At 37.8% G+C, this 16,608-nt stretch overlaps 1 protein-coding gene across 4 annotated transcripts in view; it reads right to left on the bottom strand.

The window, feature by feature from the left end:
• Window positions 1-16,608, bottom strand: part of PREX1 (phosphatidylinositol-3,4,5-trisphosphate dependent Rac exchange factor 1) — a 154,128-nt gene that overhangs the window by 33,534 nt on the left and 103,986 nt on the right. For all 4 annotated transcript variants that reach the window (XM_048963214.1, XM_048963211.1, XM_048963212.1 and 1 more), the window contains exons 11-17: window positions 15,865-15,965; window positions 13,487-13,590; window positions 12,721-12,770; window positions 10,827-10,902; window positions 8,016-8,088; window positions 6,563-6,705; window positions 1,366-1,458 (exon numbers count right to left, since the gene is read on the bottom strand). In XM_048963214.1, coding sequence (XP_048819171.1) covers window positions 1,366-1,458; window positions 6,563-6,705; window positions 8,016-8,088; window positions 10,827-10,902; window positions 12,721-12,770; window positions 13,487-13,590; window positions 15,865-15,965 — 640 coding nt within the window. The remainder of the gene's footprint in view (window positions 1-1,365; window positions 1,459-6,562; window positions 6,706-8,015; window positions 8,089-10,826; window positions 10,903-12,720; window positions 12,771-13,486; window positions 13,591-15,864; window positions 15,966-16,608) is intronic.

The raw sequence follows: 16,608 nt of genomic DNA, 5'->3' as shown, positions 1-16,608 counted from the left end.
ATAACATTTTTGGCCAACCTATGTTGATTTTAAGGATGGAATCAGTTTCTGTGGTGACCACAAAACAAATAAGAATTAGCAATACTGAGGTTATTTAATAATTAAATTTAAAAAAAAAAGAAAAAAAAAGTCCGCATTAAGTTTCAGCTCAAAATCCCTTCCTGTTTGACATTCCCTACTTGCTAAAATCAGCATGCTCCAGTCAGCTGTCTGCATTTGGTCAGTCATCCAGGCCTACCTGTAGCCTAAAGATGGGATCAACAGATGACTGTAGACATTCAAATCCTGTAATGGTTGTTCCAGACTTTTATTTGGAAATATTGCCTCTGTGTGCTGCCACACAAAGTGATTTAGTCTCCTGTCTTGTCTTTACAGGTGTAATTCTCATGAGAGAATTTAGGGCATATGTTTTAAGGAAAGAAAATCACAAATCTAAAGTTTCCACTCAAATATACCTGTTTGTTGTTGTACATCTCCACTACCCCAGCCAACATTACTTGCCCTCTCTCATCAGATTTATCTGGTTCCACATCCTGGGCTGCAACAAAAGAGGGGTGGTGAGAGAAGAAGGTGATTGTCCCCCACTAACTTGTAAGGCCCATCTGGAGTGCTGTGCCTGGGGACTCCAGTATGGGAAGGATGTGGAGCTGTTGGAGAGGGTTCATAGGGCCACAAAAGGGCTGGAGCACCTCTTCTATGAAGAAAGGTTGAATGATTTGGACTTGTTCAACTTAGAAAATAGAAGGCTCTGGGGAGATATAATTGTGCCTTCCAGTACTAGAAGGGAGCTTACAAGCAGGAGGGAGATCAACTTTTTGTGCAAGCAGATAATGACATTACAAGAGGGAATGGCTTTAAGCCAATGGCTTCAAGAGGGGAGATTTAGGCTAGATGTTAGGAAGAAATTTCTTACTCAGAGGGTGGTGAGGTGCTGGAACAGGTTGCCCAGAGAGGATATGGGTGCCCCAACCGTGGAGGCATTCAGGGCCAGGCTGGATGAGGCCCTGGACCCTGACCTGGTTAGTTGGGAACTTTGGTTGGTTGGTAGTCCAAGGTCTTCAAGGTCCCCTCTGACTTCAGGCATTCTATGATTCTATGAACCAGAGGTATCCTACCATCACATAAAGATACTGTTGCTGTCTGTCATCTATGAGAAATATTCAGCAAGGAAGTCTCTAACAGATGCCAAAACCCTTGGTAATTTACATAAACAGTTTATTACCAGAGGAATTGTAGAAGACTTCAAATTTTCTGTTAGCTGCCTTTAAAACAAACAGACTTTAAGAGGATAGTTTTATACCTTTTTAAAACACAGAAACATTATTAGCTGGGAAAACCAAAATATTTACAATTATCAGGCCTTACCTCTGCAGAAGACCCTCTTCGAACTGACTTCACCACAACTGCTTTGTTCTTCTCTTCTATGTCAAATCCATAGTCATCCTCCTCAGGTAAAATCTTAAAAACAAAAAGAGCACCAGGCAACACTTCATAAATATGGAGTGAGTTGAAAGGCTGAAGAATGAAGTTCAGAAATTGGACTTTTCATTTAAAGCCATGATTGACATACACTTGCAGATCTTAAGGTCAAAAGGGACTATTGGGTTATTTGGTCTGAACTCCTACATAACACGAGCCATTACATTTAATCTATTATTTCTGCACTGATCCCCTTAGTGTACTAAAGCAGAATTTCTTGGCAGTTATCCAGCTATGATCTGCAGTCTTTAAGAAGTGAAGAATGTATTCCACCCCCGTGAGGGTTTGTTCCAATAGTTAATCAATCTCCCACTAAAAATGCATGCTTCATTACTCAGTTGCTTTTGGTTTAAAATTCTAGCCCTTCATTTTTTGTAAGCTATTTCAACTTTCAAGAATTCATTAATATTCTGTATTTTCTGTTAGTAAATACACTTACAGACCAAACTGAAGTGACTTACTCATTGCTATCCATTTTACATAAATTGGGCATCTTATGCCTATTTCTTATAGATAATTCTACATAAATCTACATCACAAGAGTTGGTCAGCTCGATTTAATCATTACATATCAGTTGTGATGTGTAAGAGAGAACACTGCAGGAAGACATACAAGACTCACGCAACATGCTCAGTCTGTACACTTTATGGTTGGGAGAAGATTGCTGTTCTTGCTTCTGGGAATCTGCTTCCTTTTATTTGCACTGAGGTCACACAGACCAACCTTATCAATATTTTTTTGAAATCATACAAATTATGGCAAATACATCATTCACCCATCCTTTTCTAGTGGTTTATTAACAATGAAAAAAGCTTAATAACCCACTAACCATTTTAAAAAATGAACTAAGCCTGGCCTCTGGTAAGTGGACAAATAGAAATTCTAGCGGATAAACATCTTGCTGTGAGTTAATTCTACAAATTTAAGAGCTATTCAATGAATCAGAATTGAGTTGAGAGGAGAAATAAAGCTATCTATAATCTAGCATGCCACTAGGAACAGCACTATGAAGAATTACTTGATTCTGATGATTCCTGCTATCTCAGAATACTGCCCATTAACCACTAAAGTCAATCATCTTAAAATGTTGTCCTTTTTCAGGATTTAACCTTAGGAAAAAAACCTAAAGAAATAGAATCATCCTTTCTTGCAAGAGCCCTACAGCCACATTAAAATAATGCTTAACACAAAAGACCTGCAAAGCAAAAATCCTTCTAGAGGACATTTAGATTAAATGACAAAAAGGAAAGAAAGAAAAGTAAAAAAGATAAATGCCATTCTTTGATATTCCTAATAAAATATTTTCAGAAACAATGCTCTTTAAAGTACATTCAATACAAGGAGAGCTCTCTGTTAATAAGATGAGTACACCACCAGTTAGATTTTTAGTATTGCAGGTGTAATGAGTTTCAACCCAATCCAACATGTACTTACAGCACTACATGTCTGGAATTGAACAGAAACTTTTTAGGCTACCTTACCATCCAATTCTCATTTTGCATTTGAAAGAACTGCTCAGTTTCTTTGATTGGACTTTGAAAGCGTAAGCAAAAAATGTATTTAAAAATTTAGAGGCTTTGATTTGCAAAACTTAAGAATCCATCAGCTACATAAGTCTACATGATCATTTGCATGCAGCTATCATTAAAATGCATGAATACCTTCTGTATGCTAGCATTTTTACTAACCTGTCTTCCTCTGTTTCTTAGTACTGCAAAATGTATTGTTTGAAAGCAAAGAACCAAAACACATTTAAGAATCCCCAAATGCATCAACATTTGGAGCTTTATCACCATGTTGTAAAGAAAGAAATCTGACATTCTGTATACTGATGTTTCTGTACCAGGAGCACCCTTATGAAAATGTAAAGTATGGATAATATTCTACATGCAATACTTGGGAGAAGGCTACGATTCATTCTCTGCTAAAAAACAGCAATACCTTGCAATTCCCCAGCTGATTACCACTCATCCCTAAGGAGTCCAAACCAATTAAATGACTTGCCACTACAAGAATTATTTCTATGCCCCTGAAATACAATCGGTTCTTTTGAACATTAAGAAAGCAGCTGCTTAATCTTGAAAAACAACCACATTAAAAAAGGTACCCATATGAGATATAAGCCTTTTTAATCAAAAACAGAGGGCAAACATAGTCAGAAGCTATTCAGAGAGAATTTCTGCAGAGATGGGAGGGAAAAGAGGGGAGAAGAAAAGCTATGCAAAGGAAGGTTTATTACACCTGTGTCTGTTACATTCACAAAGCATTTTGTCGCATGGGTCATGAGAGCAGCAGTTAGCAGTGTGGTACCTTTCCTGTATGAGGAGAATTATGGTGTCAGAAAGTGCTTGGGGCATGGAGATGTTCACTGTTTATGAAGGAAGATTTCTAGGAGCATGAAGATGACACAGGTGTGAGGCAGTTTCCTATCAGCTCATCCTCAGCTGCAGGGCAGCTTCTAGCACTGCATACATCTTGCTTGTGGTCATGCTAATATCAAGAGAACATGAGCAGTGGTGAAGTCCTGCAGATAGGCAGATAGATGAGATTTTGTATCCCAATTTTTGAATGGTAGACTGAGGTATGGAACAACTTGAGGTCCTGCCCAGACCATACAGTGAGTTCAAGCGTGAAATTAAACCAAAACTCAGGTAGCCCTGACTTCTGTGCTCAAACTACTGGCTTTCATTGGTCACACTTCTGTACTCAGGCCCCTGAATGACTTGAATTCCAGGACATGACACAGCGCTGGCTGTGAACTGCAGTGTGACAGTGCAACTACTCTCCTGTAGCTACTGCAGCACATTACTGGGAGCTACTGGATGCCCTGGAAAAATGCCCAGGTCTGGAAACTTGAGATTTAGACGTAGAGTCCAGATCACCAATTCAGCATGGAGGTTTTGAGAATGCTGCATAAAATGTACACAGGTATCACCTTTGAAATCAACTGAAATGCTTTTCTTTTGAGATCAGATAAATATATGAATATATCATATAAAGGTGTGTTGCAGTATATTAGTCTTCTGCAGACTCTAGCATTGTCTATGTACCATTTACCTTGGGTATCTGTCCTTGTTTGATACCAGCTTTAATTTGCATTGCAGTTGGCCTGGGCTAACAAATAGATGTGCTGATCACAAGTTCACAGCGTACTGATATAACCAAGCCACAATGCTTGGAATCAATCCAAAATCCAAATTTTTTTTCAACTATAAAAGAATGTTGTATATTTTTTCAGTGCATTGAGATTTATGTCCTTCAGTAAGAAACAATTGCACAAATAAATGTGTATCAAACTTTGTTTGAAGTGCATTATTTCAAACAAAGCACTGTTTTCCCTTGATATTTCCAATGATATATTCACCAAAGCTTCTGTTGTTTTCTGTTTTCAAGCTCTCCTGTGATAGAGCAAACTTAGATGAATGGATAGGATTTGTTGCAGAAACCAACAAGGATTTCATGGAAAAGAAGTATTTCTCAAAAAACAGCACAGAAGAAACTCCATTAAACTTCCTATGGTGGACTTGGAGAATGGGAAGCTTAAGAGGCTTCAGTTTGTTCTGTTCCTTTAGTGAATCCTAATAAATTATCATTACACTAACAGAAAACAGAATTGAGCAGCTTTAAATCTCTCATTTCAAGACTAACATACAGTTGCTGGGTTTTGGAATTTTCTGTTTAACAGATAACCTTGAACTGGTAGAAAAAAATGGAAGATACTAGTCAATCTGTTTCTTCAATCATGTCTTGATAAGGAAGAGAACTAAAAATACCTGAACAATGACAGTTCCCATCATTCAGTGTGCAACTGATTGCTGAGTGCTTTGCAAATCACAGGGGAAAAAGCACCCAAAGCGTAACACCTTTTAACTGCTGCCTTTTATCCAGCACTTCTCCAGGAGAATAATCTTATTGGTCTGACACTCCAGTCTCCAGCACAGGATGCATAGAGCAACAATTCTGAGGTGTCGTGGTGCTTTAAATATTACTTCTTGCCATTGAGACAAACACAGATTGGTCTCCCAAGGCAACAGTGAGACAGTAAAGTTCATGTGAACCACAGGGAAAATTTTCCCATGTAATGGACCTCTGGATCTTTTCCAACAATTCTGTTTTTGTAGTTTCTGACTCAAGCTTTTATCCTGCTCCTGCATTCTGTTGTTCAAAGGGAGAAAAAGATGGGCCTGAAGCCTCAAAACAGAAAGCATGCACAATCCAACTACTGTCAAGTGCAAAGCAGCATTAGAATAATCCAAGCACCATAAGAACTGTAATGGCATTCAGTGAGGTAAGGGATATGGGTAGAAAATAGTGTTGCAAAAGAATTAACATATAGAACAATATTTTCTTGAAACTGTTTTCTGTAAAACAAAATAAGATTGATATTTGATCCAGCAATGCAGGGCATATTCACATCACTTGATGCCTCAAAACATCTGTGTTTTGATCAGTTGTTTAACTCCTCTCTGAATCTACTGCCTCTATAATGGTGCTTAAACTGTGTTTACACTTTGTGGTAGATCACTCCCAAGATAGTACTGCTCACTGCTTTCTCCTCCACCACACTAACACTGTGATGCATGCTCAGCAAACTCCAGGGCTATTAAGACAACATCCTGGTCCCAGCTCACTTCCAGAATGCCTCTCTCAAGGGCTTTACAGGAGAAGAAATGGGTCTGGCTGTGAAATGGATGAAACATTCATATTTGTGAGACTCCTCTTTTCTTGAGACCTGTCAGAAATAGGCAGGAACTTACTTGCATTTGTCGTGGGTGTCTGTAAGCTTTCAGGTAGTGCAGTAGGTCTGGTAATGTGCTAGAGAAGGGAGCCTGCAACTTACTCATGTGTCTTGCTACTTGAATAAGTTGTGTAGTCTGCCTAGCTAGAAGAGTTTAACTGCAGAAATTGGAGTTCTGCAGCAAAATAGTTGAAGAATTAGTATTTTTGCAGTGAAGACAAGTCTAGCTAAACTGTAGTTCCAATTTTTATTCTACTCTATTCACTATTTTCCTTCTCATTCTCTAGCACAAAATAATACCAATTTCATACAAAAATAAAAGTTTGCAGTAACATATTTCTTACCAGAAGACCCTTTCCCAGGATGTTTTCCACAAGCTTAAAGTCATTACGTAATTGTTTGCTCTTGGAACTGGTGCCTTCCATCTCTTCATCAGCATAAAAGCGGAAATACAAGGATTCATCCTTAAATTCACTTTTCTCCAGAACTGGAAACAACATATATGAAAAACATACAAGCATTTACACAGAGCAAGAAACAAAACAGAAACAAAAAAAGAAAGTTAATGGAAATCCTAAGTATTTCCCCTGTCTTTATAGACCAAAGACCAGATGCCATCCCCATCACTAAACTATTCAGCTCTATATTTTTAAGCTACTACTGTATTTTACGGGCATACTTTGCTTTGCAGTGCATAGTAGTTCGTGATACCATGTTTGACTTCCCTGACAAATATATTTCATACAAAATGCAAATGATCCTCTTGGAAGAAAGATGCTACTCAATATTTTGGGCTTCTGTCCCATATCAAAAATAATATGGTAAAACCATACAAGAAAGAAAGAGGAGTAAAATATCTCTTTAAAGGAAAGAGTGACAGCTAAACAGCTTAAGACTTTTCAATAAAAATGGTTTGAAAAGAAAAAGAGATCTACAAAATTCTGGAAGGCATGATAGAGTTCTTCAATGTATTTTCAAGTATGAGACCTGGAAGGCCACAAAATAAAAGGTGTAAGTGACAACTTTGAACCTCGAGGAACTACTTCTTCATTCATGCATACTTTGCTGAGGAACTTCTTGCCAAACTGTGCTGTGACTGCCAAGTGTTAACATGGATTCAAAAGAGATCAAATTCTTCAATGAAAATCAATTATTCTTACATCAATTCTTTATTAGTTACTTAAAATATTCTGCTCTCAAACAGACAGAAAGTGTTATTTATGACTTATGTTGATAACTTATTGGACAAATGCTGTTATTCTCTGAGGACTTTGCAATTTGATACCAATACAGTTGTGGTTTCTTTTCTTTCTTAGTTCAGCAGCAGCAGCAGCACTAAGGATGGTTGATTCCTAAACTTGGCAGTTTGCTACTTCAGATTTGGAAGCTTCAGAACTTCAGCTTCAAGGATTACACTTTTTGTCCAAGCTGCAAGAATTAGGCAATTTTACTTTGTACTGGACATTTCTTGAGTGAGATTTCAGTTCAGTACTTAGTTTATGCATTGGCCAGATGCCAATGGGATGCAGCAAAAAAATAATCCCCCTCTAGCTCATCTAATCACTGCAGTGTTCACCATAGCTGGTATCAAGGGGATTTACTTGGGAGAGTACTCAGCTCAGACATTTCACATTAAGTTCAAAGGTTGTTTTTATATGGACCTGCTGGGATGTCAGGAGTTGTTTGCATGTCAGTATATATGGCACAGTATATAGAAAAGGGATTTGCAAACACTGCCAGCTAGTATGACTAAAGAGCACCTTTAATTGGCTGTGGGGAGGGATATTGATGCATTACCATGATGCATGAAACCATTATTGCAGAGTCCAACACCCAGTGCAACAGCTTCCTCACGAGTCTGACAGTCTCCCTAGAAACAAGAGAATAAACGTTATACCTCAGACAACTTCCTAAACTAAATTATTTCCCCTCCCTATCTCATGACTTGTGGCTCTGAAATTAGCAAATGCTCTTGGTAGGGAACAAAAGCAAGCAATTTATATAGCTACCCCCCTTGTCCAAATAGCATTAGTTCCTATATATGCATCTTTTCCCTCTGACAGGAATTAGTAGGACAAAGACCAGGATTCTGGAATACAGCTGTTTAACATACAAAGGGATATAACATTATCTCAAAGTAAAGACTTCTTATTTCAATTATAGTGTCAGACTTCAGGACCCATTAGGCACAGACAATAAAACTCAGGCAGAGAGGTTGAGAGATCTTATCTATACTCAAAACCAAAGGGAAGAAAAAAAAAAAAGTGTATTGCATGCAAACTCCAGAGGTCAGGCTGGTTAAAACTGCAGCAGCACTCTATTTCCTTACACAGCAGTCTGACAAACAGAGGATTCAGTTGCTCACTACCTGAAGCCTTGAGTGTAGTATTTCAAAGCAGGTACCAAAGGTGACTTACAAATTTACTTTGAAAGAAACAGCATTACATTTTGCATTAAATTTTGTGGGCTTCACACCCTTGTTAAGTGGAGCAGTAGCTGTTTGTCAGGCAAATACTGGCAAAAAAATACTATGGTGTAAAGGTAGTACTTAAATGCAGAATCAGTTCTTTCAGTCAGTTACATTACTGGCTCTTGTTTAAGGACCTTCTTATTCTAAGGAGCAAGAAATAGTCATGACGTTTGCAAATCAAGAACTAAGTACTATTGTATAGGCAAGAAAAAGACTGGAGCAACTCCGGAGGAACTGCAGGATTATGTAATCACACAAGGAGAGGCAAGCAAAGGACTTCAGTGCACCTGAAGTTTAATTCTTATAGAATTAATTTAAATCCCTGTCAGTCTTTCCTCATTTTTAACAGCCTGCCATGTGACAATTCTCATGGCTTACTTTACAATAATTTATGGGATCAATGGGTAGTTTACAGAGGTTGGGACTTAAAAATCTAATTTATTCTTTCGATTGTAAATAAACGGAAAGATAAGAGACTCCTACAGTTATTTTTTTAACCTTTAGATATCGGTTTGTGTTTTAGACAGCAATATGTGTGTAGGAAGGCCATAAATCATATGCAATTCGTACTGGATCAGCTTATTCCTGATGCTTGATCTCAAAACATTCCCCTAGCAAAACAGCATTCTCTAATTAAAGAAAGTAACAGGCAGTTATCAAATCAGGCACCATCACCAATATTTTCAAGAACAGATGCCTAATGTTAAACTGACACATTGATATTTGAGCAGTTAAATAAACAGACCTTTGCAAAAAGCTGAGCATTCAACAACTCTCACTAAAATCTATTGTTAGCTAGCATAGCAATTGAAAATAATTCAGTCAGGTATGAAAGCTGCAAGCAAACTACTGTTTGTAAGAATTCAGCAGCAAAAACTGATTTAGCTAAAAAGACTGGAACTCATCTAAGCTGTAGACAGTGATTTAAATATTTAACAATGTTCCCTTTTAACATAGCACAGAAAATTTCCCCTCATCCTTGTACCAGTGTATGTGTATGCATGGACATGTGTGCATAATGCAAATTACACAGAATTCTATATCTCCATTTCAGGTTTTAGTACAAACTGTTTCAATCTTAATCTAAAAGTTCAGTAAATAGAGAACTAATAGCATACTAACACACCAGAAAGAAAAAAAATGGGGAAGGAAATGAGCAACCTTTTCCCAGAGGGAGAGGTGATCTTTTACACTGACATTTGGGTCTTTCTACTGTCTGTGGTATTGATTAGTTATTGTAACGGCCAGATTAGTCTGATTTCAGCTCTGTTTTTTGGCCAAAGCAGATTTCTTTCCTTCAGCCTTCCATGAAGACTGTTAAATTACATGTAACTGGTACAACAATTTCAGTACTAACGTGCTTGCTCTCCTCCATGCTTTTAATAGGAAAACAATCAACTACTCCATTCTCATTTAGTTATTTAGCACAGAACAACCTTAAATTATAGCGATCTTACTAACATAGAAGGATGTCATGTGCAATTATAGGAAACATCTCTGACGAACAACATCCCTGGTAGTCAGAGGTCTGACTCTAACTCAAACTAGTCACCTTCTGTGCCATTTTGGCAGCATAGGACTTGATGTGATTGTAAATCAGACCATCATTTAAGACAAAACCAGAGCATGCAGTAGACCCTACGGCAGTGAGCAAGGGGACATACTCTCCCCTTAGACTGCTTTAGACTGTGAAAGCTAAATTGTAACTACCCTGATCTATAGGCTTTTCTCTGTAATTACAAGGTAAGTATTGGGCAACTCCAATTTGTAAAGATAATGGTGCAGGTTGTGGTATGAAGCTGTAGATTCATTCTTAATTTGTACCACATCAATCCTAGATTATAAGAAATGAACACTGCATTTAATGTCTTCAAAAAAGAAATCACAAGAAACAGAAATGGTCTGCAGTAACGACCAGTTCACCACTCCTAGGGCTAATACAGGACCTCCTTCTTCTTTATGCTGCCAAATAACAAGCTTTGACCACATGAGCAATAAAATGAGTGTAAATTCAAAGAAATTGAATATATTCAATTATATTAAAATGCCCTCTAGAGAAATGTGTTATATTTACTTTTAAATGGAACTGAAAAATTAAGCTACTTCTCAAAGACAGCAATGTCTTAAAAAATCCGTACCTGTGCAATAAGCCAGTCCACCAGCTTACTTGCAGGTATTACTGATTTGTAGGTCTTTAGGTGATAATCACGGTCTCTAAAAAAGAGAATTCAGGGAAAATCAGGCATAACTAAAGAACGAAACTTTCATGGCCACTGGGACCATTTCACAGTCTATTTATATCTGTAATGGCAACTCAAGGGAAGTCTTAAGTCTTTGTGTCAAATCAACCTCTTCATTAGTACCAAATAATTTTATATTTCCTTTTTCTCTAAAAATATATCAAACCACCATCTGAAATTCATCCCACTCAACTTTTCCTTTTACTAATCGCCTACAGATAAAAATACATTCAGTTTCCTTTTATAAGTAAATGCAACAGAAAAATAGAATGCAGGGTGTGAGAAATCAGAAATGGGGTTCTCACAACTTTGGGGGGGCGAAAAAAAGCAAAAACAAACAAACAACGTGACAGCATTTCCAGAAATGTGCTCTCAGAACAAAAACTTTCCTCATAGTGCTTACACACATTTTTCACGTTGTCTTCCAGTAATGTGCTAAACCCAGCACAAAACTGTAGGAGTTTTCCAGGCAGTTTTCTGTTCATACAATCTTATCTTGAGAAAATATGCTTTTGAAATGTCAGAACAATAAAGGAAAACATTAAAATGCTCAGTATAAATGAGTACAGGTTTCCAGATTGTGAGTGGCAACTCTCCACATTTTCATACAGATACTGACCTGGGCTACAGCTTTGAATAAGCTGGCATTAGGGCCCCAGGCCCACCCAGCCTTTCAGTTCTAGTACTTAAAGGCTTATCATGATCCATATTTCACTGATTATTTCCTCTTTTTCAACCTAACCTGAACAAGTGAGCTTGTACCACAAAACACTGTTCAGAACCATCATCTGCAGGTGAATAGTCAAACAGATGTGGGAACCATCAAAATTTTGGCAGAACCTGGCTGCTTCACAGAAGGCAGAGGAATACAGCGTTCCTCACAAGCTGTATCTTATCTATGAACTGAAGTATTGTTCATCAAATCTGTAAACAGAGATCACATTTTCTTGCTCTCACAAATTCCCATGAATTAGATCAGAGACATAGTCAGAACCCTTTTTATGTGTAACATTTGTCTGAAACATTTTCCTTTTTATATGTTATCCTCCCAAAGCTTGCTTTGCTGCAAGTGAGGTACATCATCTTCTCCTTGAAATACACCAGCGTTAGACTTCACTTAAAGAAAATTATAAAGACAAAGGCTATATATAAACTCCCAAGTTGCCAGGGAAAGAGCTAAGCAAAATCATATTTCAAGGCTCTCCACAAAATAATTGAATTGTGAATTGTGATTCTTCCAGATCCTCATGGTTCATGCACTACCTATGCTAAGTCATTTTCCTATGACTTAGGAATGTTGCAACACAGAAAGTAGATCTTTCCCGCCCTGCTAACAGGATTGCAGGGATCAGCACTCTGAAAATGCCAAATAAAACAGAGGTCAAACGATAGATCAAAAAGTAAAAAGGGGTTTGCACAACTACCTGCTAGATAAAAGCTAGCTCCTGAAACATTAGGCTTGTCAAGCAAAAAGACATGAATAAGACATGGAAAGATAAGAGCCTGGGGAACTCAGTTTTTTAACACTGAGGTAAAAGGAAGGATCAGTAGGAAAGCCTGAACACAGGCTGAAAACGTTGAGTCTACCCAGATGGATTCTAAAACTTCTGAGATTCTGCAATTTTGTACCAGTCATGCACAGACACGAGCTGTTACTAACACAAATTAATTCTGACACAAGAAGATTCTCCAGCTGAGATTCTATTACATAAATAGCACATTGATAAAAGAGCAACAAAAATGCTTATTCCAGTTTATCCCGAGAAGGATTTCAATACGAGGGTGAACTTACTTTACCACAGGAGTGTACAGGCAGTGTAGTCGGCAGTAGAGTCGAACACCCTGAAGAGGGAAAGATAGATAGATGTTATTACCATTTTTTTCTTTTACAAATAAAATGCTGACTAGTAGAGCTAGAAAAACCTGGACACTGATGTCTCTGCTCAGCTAGAATTATCTACTGATTAACTGTTCTACGAAACAAATCCCTTATACTCTGACAAGCTATTTTCTTCTTTCCCAGCATTCAGAACCCCAAAAATCTGCCCTTCATTCTCCAACCAACTCCAACGTTTTCTCCATTAATCTTTCTTCCCAATTAACCCGTTATCTAATTTCCATAAGAAGAAATGAAATGCATTAAAAAGGTTTATGGGCAGATATGGGTCATCAGAACTCATCTGACATATATTTATCAGGAAATGCAGTTAAATACTGATGGCTTCTGACTCCCTGAATCATACTGCTCAGATTTTCAACAGACATTTTGCATTATAGCATACTATTTTCTCCTAAGACCTTTTGTTACAATGTAGTAGAATTTTAATCAGCAGTCTTGATTGCGGTGACAACTTTATTGTTATTTATGGCTAACCTCTGCTTCCTCTCCCTAGAGTGAATGTCTCCTTTGACATTAGTACAGTTAACTGAACAGAATGAAGGTAAACAATCCCAGGGACCTCCAACACAACGTGACACTGACATTCAGAGGCAGAGGAAACTCTTTTGAAGGTTCTTTTGCAAATCGCTAGTTTTCAAGTAAGCACTGTAACACAAACCTTGGACATGATGTCTTCCAACTCACTTCTTGGCTTATATGTTCCATCATCATAGCGAAATCTGTACATCACCTGCTCATTCTTAAACTGGTGCTTATCTGAAACTAAAACATCAGTATGATAATTAAAATCAGTATTTTTCCCCCATCATGTTGTTCATAGGCCAGCTGGTCCTTCTACATTTAAGATGTCTTGTTTACATATAGATGCTTATGTGCACTTCTGAATAGCTCCACCAACAAAAGCAACTTTATGAAATCAACATTTCTTCCTTTTGCATAAGATTCAATTTCTGTAAGGCACTGGAAATGGTCCCAGTAAAGGTAATGGGGGTTGTCTGATGTTTTTTGATGAATTTTGAACAAAGTGCCTGCAAATTCCTACAACAGTTATCACAGCATTAAAGCCATTCTGCAGCTGCCTAAAGCTCTGCAGTTCCAAACACAGAGAGTATTCTGGTGGGACAAACTACAGCTGTTAGAAGTATTCTTCTACCAGGATTCTTGAATTTAATTGTTTCTCCTAAAATTTAAATAGCACTTTTGAGAGACCCAGAATTGCAATTCTTCACTCAGAAGAACTATGCTATGGGCAGTTAAAGTTATTTGGTCATACTTTATGCTAACAGGCTTTAAAGACAAGCACAAAATTTTTGTGTGACAACATTTTTAAAAGGTGCATTGGCTAATGTCAGAAGAGTCAAAAAACATATACAGTTTCAAACACATTTATCCAACAAGCTAAATCAGAAGAGGATTGAAGTCATATCAAACCATATGGGACACAAAAGAGGGAAACCCTCACAATAAAGATTATAGTTTAATAATTGGTAGAAATTATCTGTTACCCTGATTCATAAGTAAGTGAGAACTATAAAGTGCCAAAGAGTGTTCAAATTCAAAGTAAGCTATGAAGTATCTTCTAGACAGTACAATACCCAGTGTAAACGTGCCATTGTTCACAACTTAATATAATGGAGACCAGTAACAACTATGTACAAAGGGGGTGATCTCGAGAACAGTAATCTAAGCAGACAGCAGGTGAGCTGGTGTAGCTCAGTCACTGCAATCTTTCCTGCCTTTGCCATGGGCAGATCTTTGTGCTGGCCTGTCCTTTAGCATTTTGGATGCAGTATTTCACAGTACAAGCACAACACTTGATGAACTGAGAAAAAATACTATTTAAGGTGCACTTTAGGCAGGTTGATTAACCTGAAACAACTGACTGCACTGTTAGTCCAACTCAGAAGTACCAGGATTCAGTTTGAGATTTAGTCTGCCCCTTGCAAAGCACATAGGACAGTTTTTTAGAAGGCAGAAGCTAGAAATTCTAAAGACTTTTCCTCATAATGTAGGACAACTTGGCCCATGAATATGTCATGAAGATTTCTGCTCATGGTGATGTTTTTCCTTAATTTCACAGAATAAACCAAAATACGCAGAATCAAGTGCATATATGTTTGTGTGTGGTGGAATCTCACTCTGGATTTTGTATTTCTAAAGCCAGTTGATATTCAACTCTGTAGAAAGTATCTCTTGTGCCCAGAAGATGAGATTCCAGTCAGTTCTGCTGTATGTTGTAGGTACCAATACTTACATATTACCAGGCCCAGAGAAAGAAAAAAAAAAAAACAGAATAAACAGAAACACAAAGGAATGGAGAACAACACTTTGCCACTTAGCAATCTTCTCTGGCCCTGCTTTCCAGGCAGGCTGAAAGATCAGCAGTTTTCATCTGACAGTAACGTTACGCCAAGTGAAAACAAAAGATAAAAGACATTGTATGATGTAGAGTAGGGGTAACTGCTTAATTATGGTGCTTAAGTTTTAAGTTCTTGCTATGTTAAGGGGTGCATAATGAGAAACGTTCTTCTCTAGTTATTTATCAAAATTTCAAGGGATATTTTCTTAACTAAATCAAGCACAGCAAATACCTTCTAATGTCTAGCAATAACTGTCATTGGAGACAGTAACAGCTAGTAACTCTAACCAGAGGTAACATTAAAACCAAATCAGATGCATCTTGTTTGGTGTATTTCAGTAAGAGATGCAGTGGATGTAACAGCACAGTTTCCTCCGAGCTATAAATTTGTGTTCTGACAAAAAGAATGGTGCTGAAAGGGTCAGAGTATGAAATTACAGCAGGGTAAGCAGTCATGAATAGCAAGTCTCACTGACAGCGCAACTATACACATTCAGTTTTCATGATTTAGATTTGCCCGCTGCCATTAATTCTAAAAGTCACTAACCACTGAGGATTTGCCGGGTATGATACAGAAGAGCATTTGAACATCATGTGAACAGCCACAGTCAACTGTCCACCCTCATTCCCAAGGCATTGCTGAAATCTGGCATCTCTTTATGGCACAGAGCACTTACCATGATGAATAATTCCATTTTCCAACAGCGCCTGTCCCAAGTTGACCCCTTCCTCTGGTTTGCTTATCTCTCCAATGTCTGTGAGCCATGATACAAACTCACTGAAAAGGAAAACAGAACAGAAACAATTTTCTTTTTCTCTCTGGATATAAGCAGACATGAGCCTCTGCAAGTCATCAGTCAACCACAGGCAACACTGTCTTTGAAGCAAATGTGAAAATTGTTGTGAAGACTGATAGTTCTCTGTGGCTTAATTTCATACATTTCTGGAATAAATATCTGCAGAAGATCCAGATCTCCTATTCGTGACTTTTCCCAACACTCCCCTTAGGTCATCCTAATTAACACCTACACAAAAGGGAAGAAGACCTATCAGAGTCTATAGAACTGCTGCAGATCCTTACTTTATTGAGCCACGATGACCTTAGAAACAAAAAGTTGCACAGAAAGCAGCAACTCCAGTCCAAGCTCTCTCTCTAAGCTGTGTTCACTGTCTGATTTAATTATATATGCTCACCTTTCTTCACTGGCTCTGTTTTTTTTTCTCCCTTAATCATGTAATTGTGTAGGCTTTCAATGAAATCACAGTAGGACTTAGGACAGAAGATTCAAACTCACTGAATTCAAGTGCAGAACAGAACAACCAACCCCCCCCTAACAGTTTAATTTAAGGTCATTTACTAAAGCTGGTGCCTTGGAGATACATAAAAGGTGCTTCTAATTTACAGACAAGAAGTGCTAAGT

Source organism: Lagopus muta, chromosome 16, assembly GCF_023343835.1.
Source record: "Lagopus muta isolate bLagMut1 chromosome 16, bLagMut1 primary, whole genome shotgun sequence".
Classification (NCBI taxonomy): domain Eukaryota; kingdom Metazoa; phylum Chordata; class Aves; order Galliformes; family Phasianidae; genus Lagopus; species Lagopus muta.
This window is presented reverse-complemented; position numbering and strand designations above follow the sequence as displayed.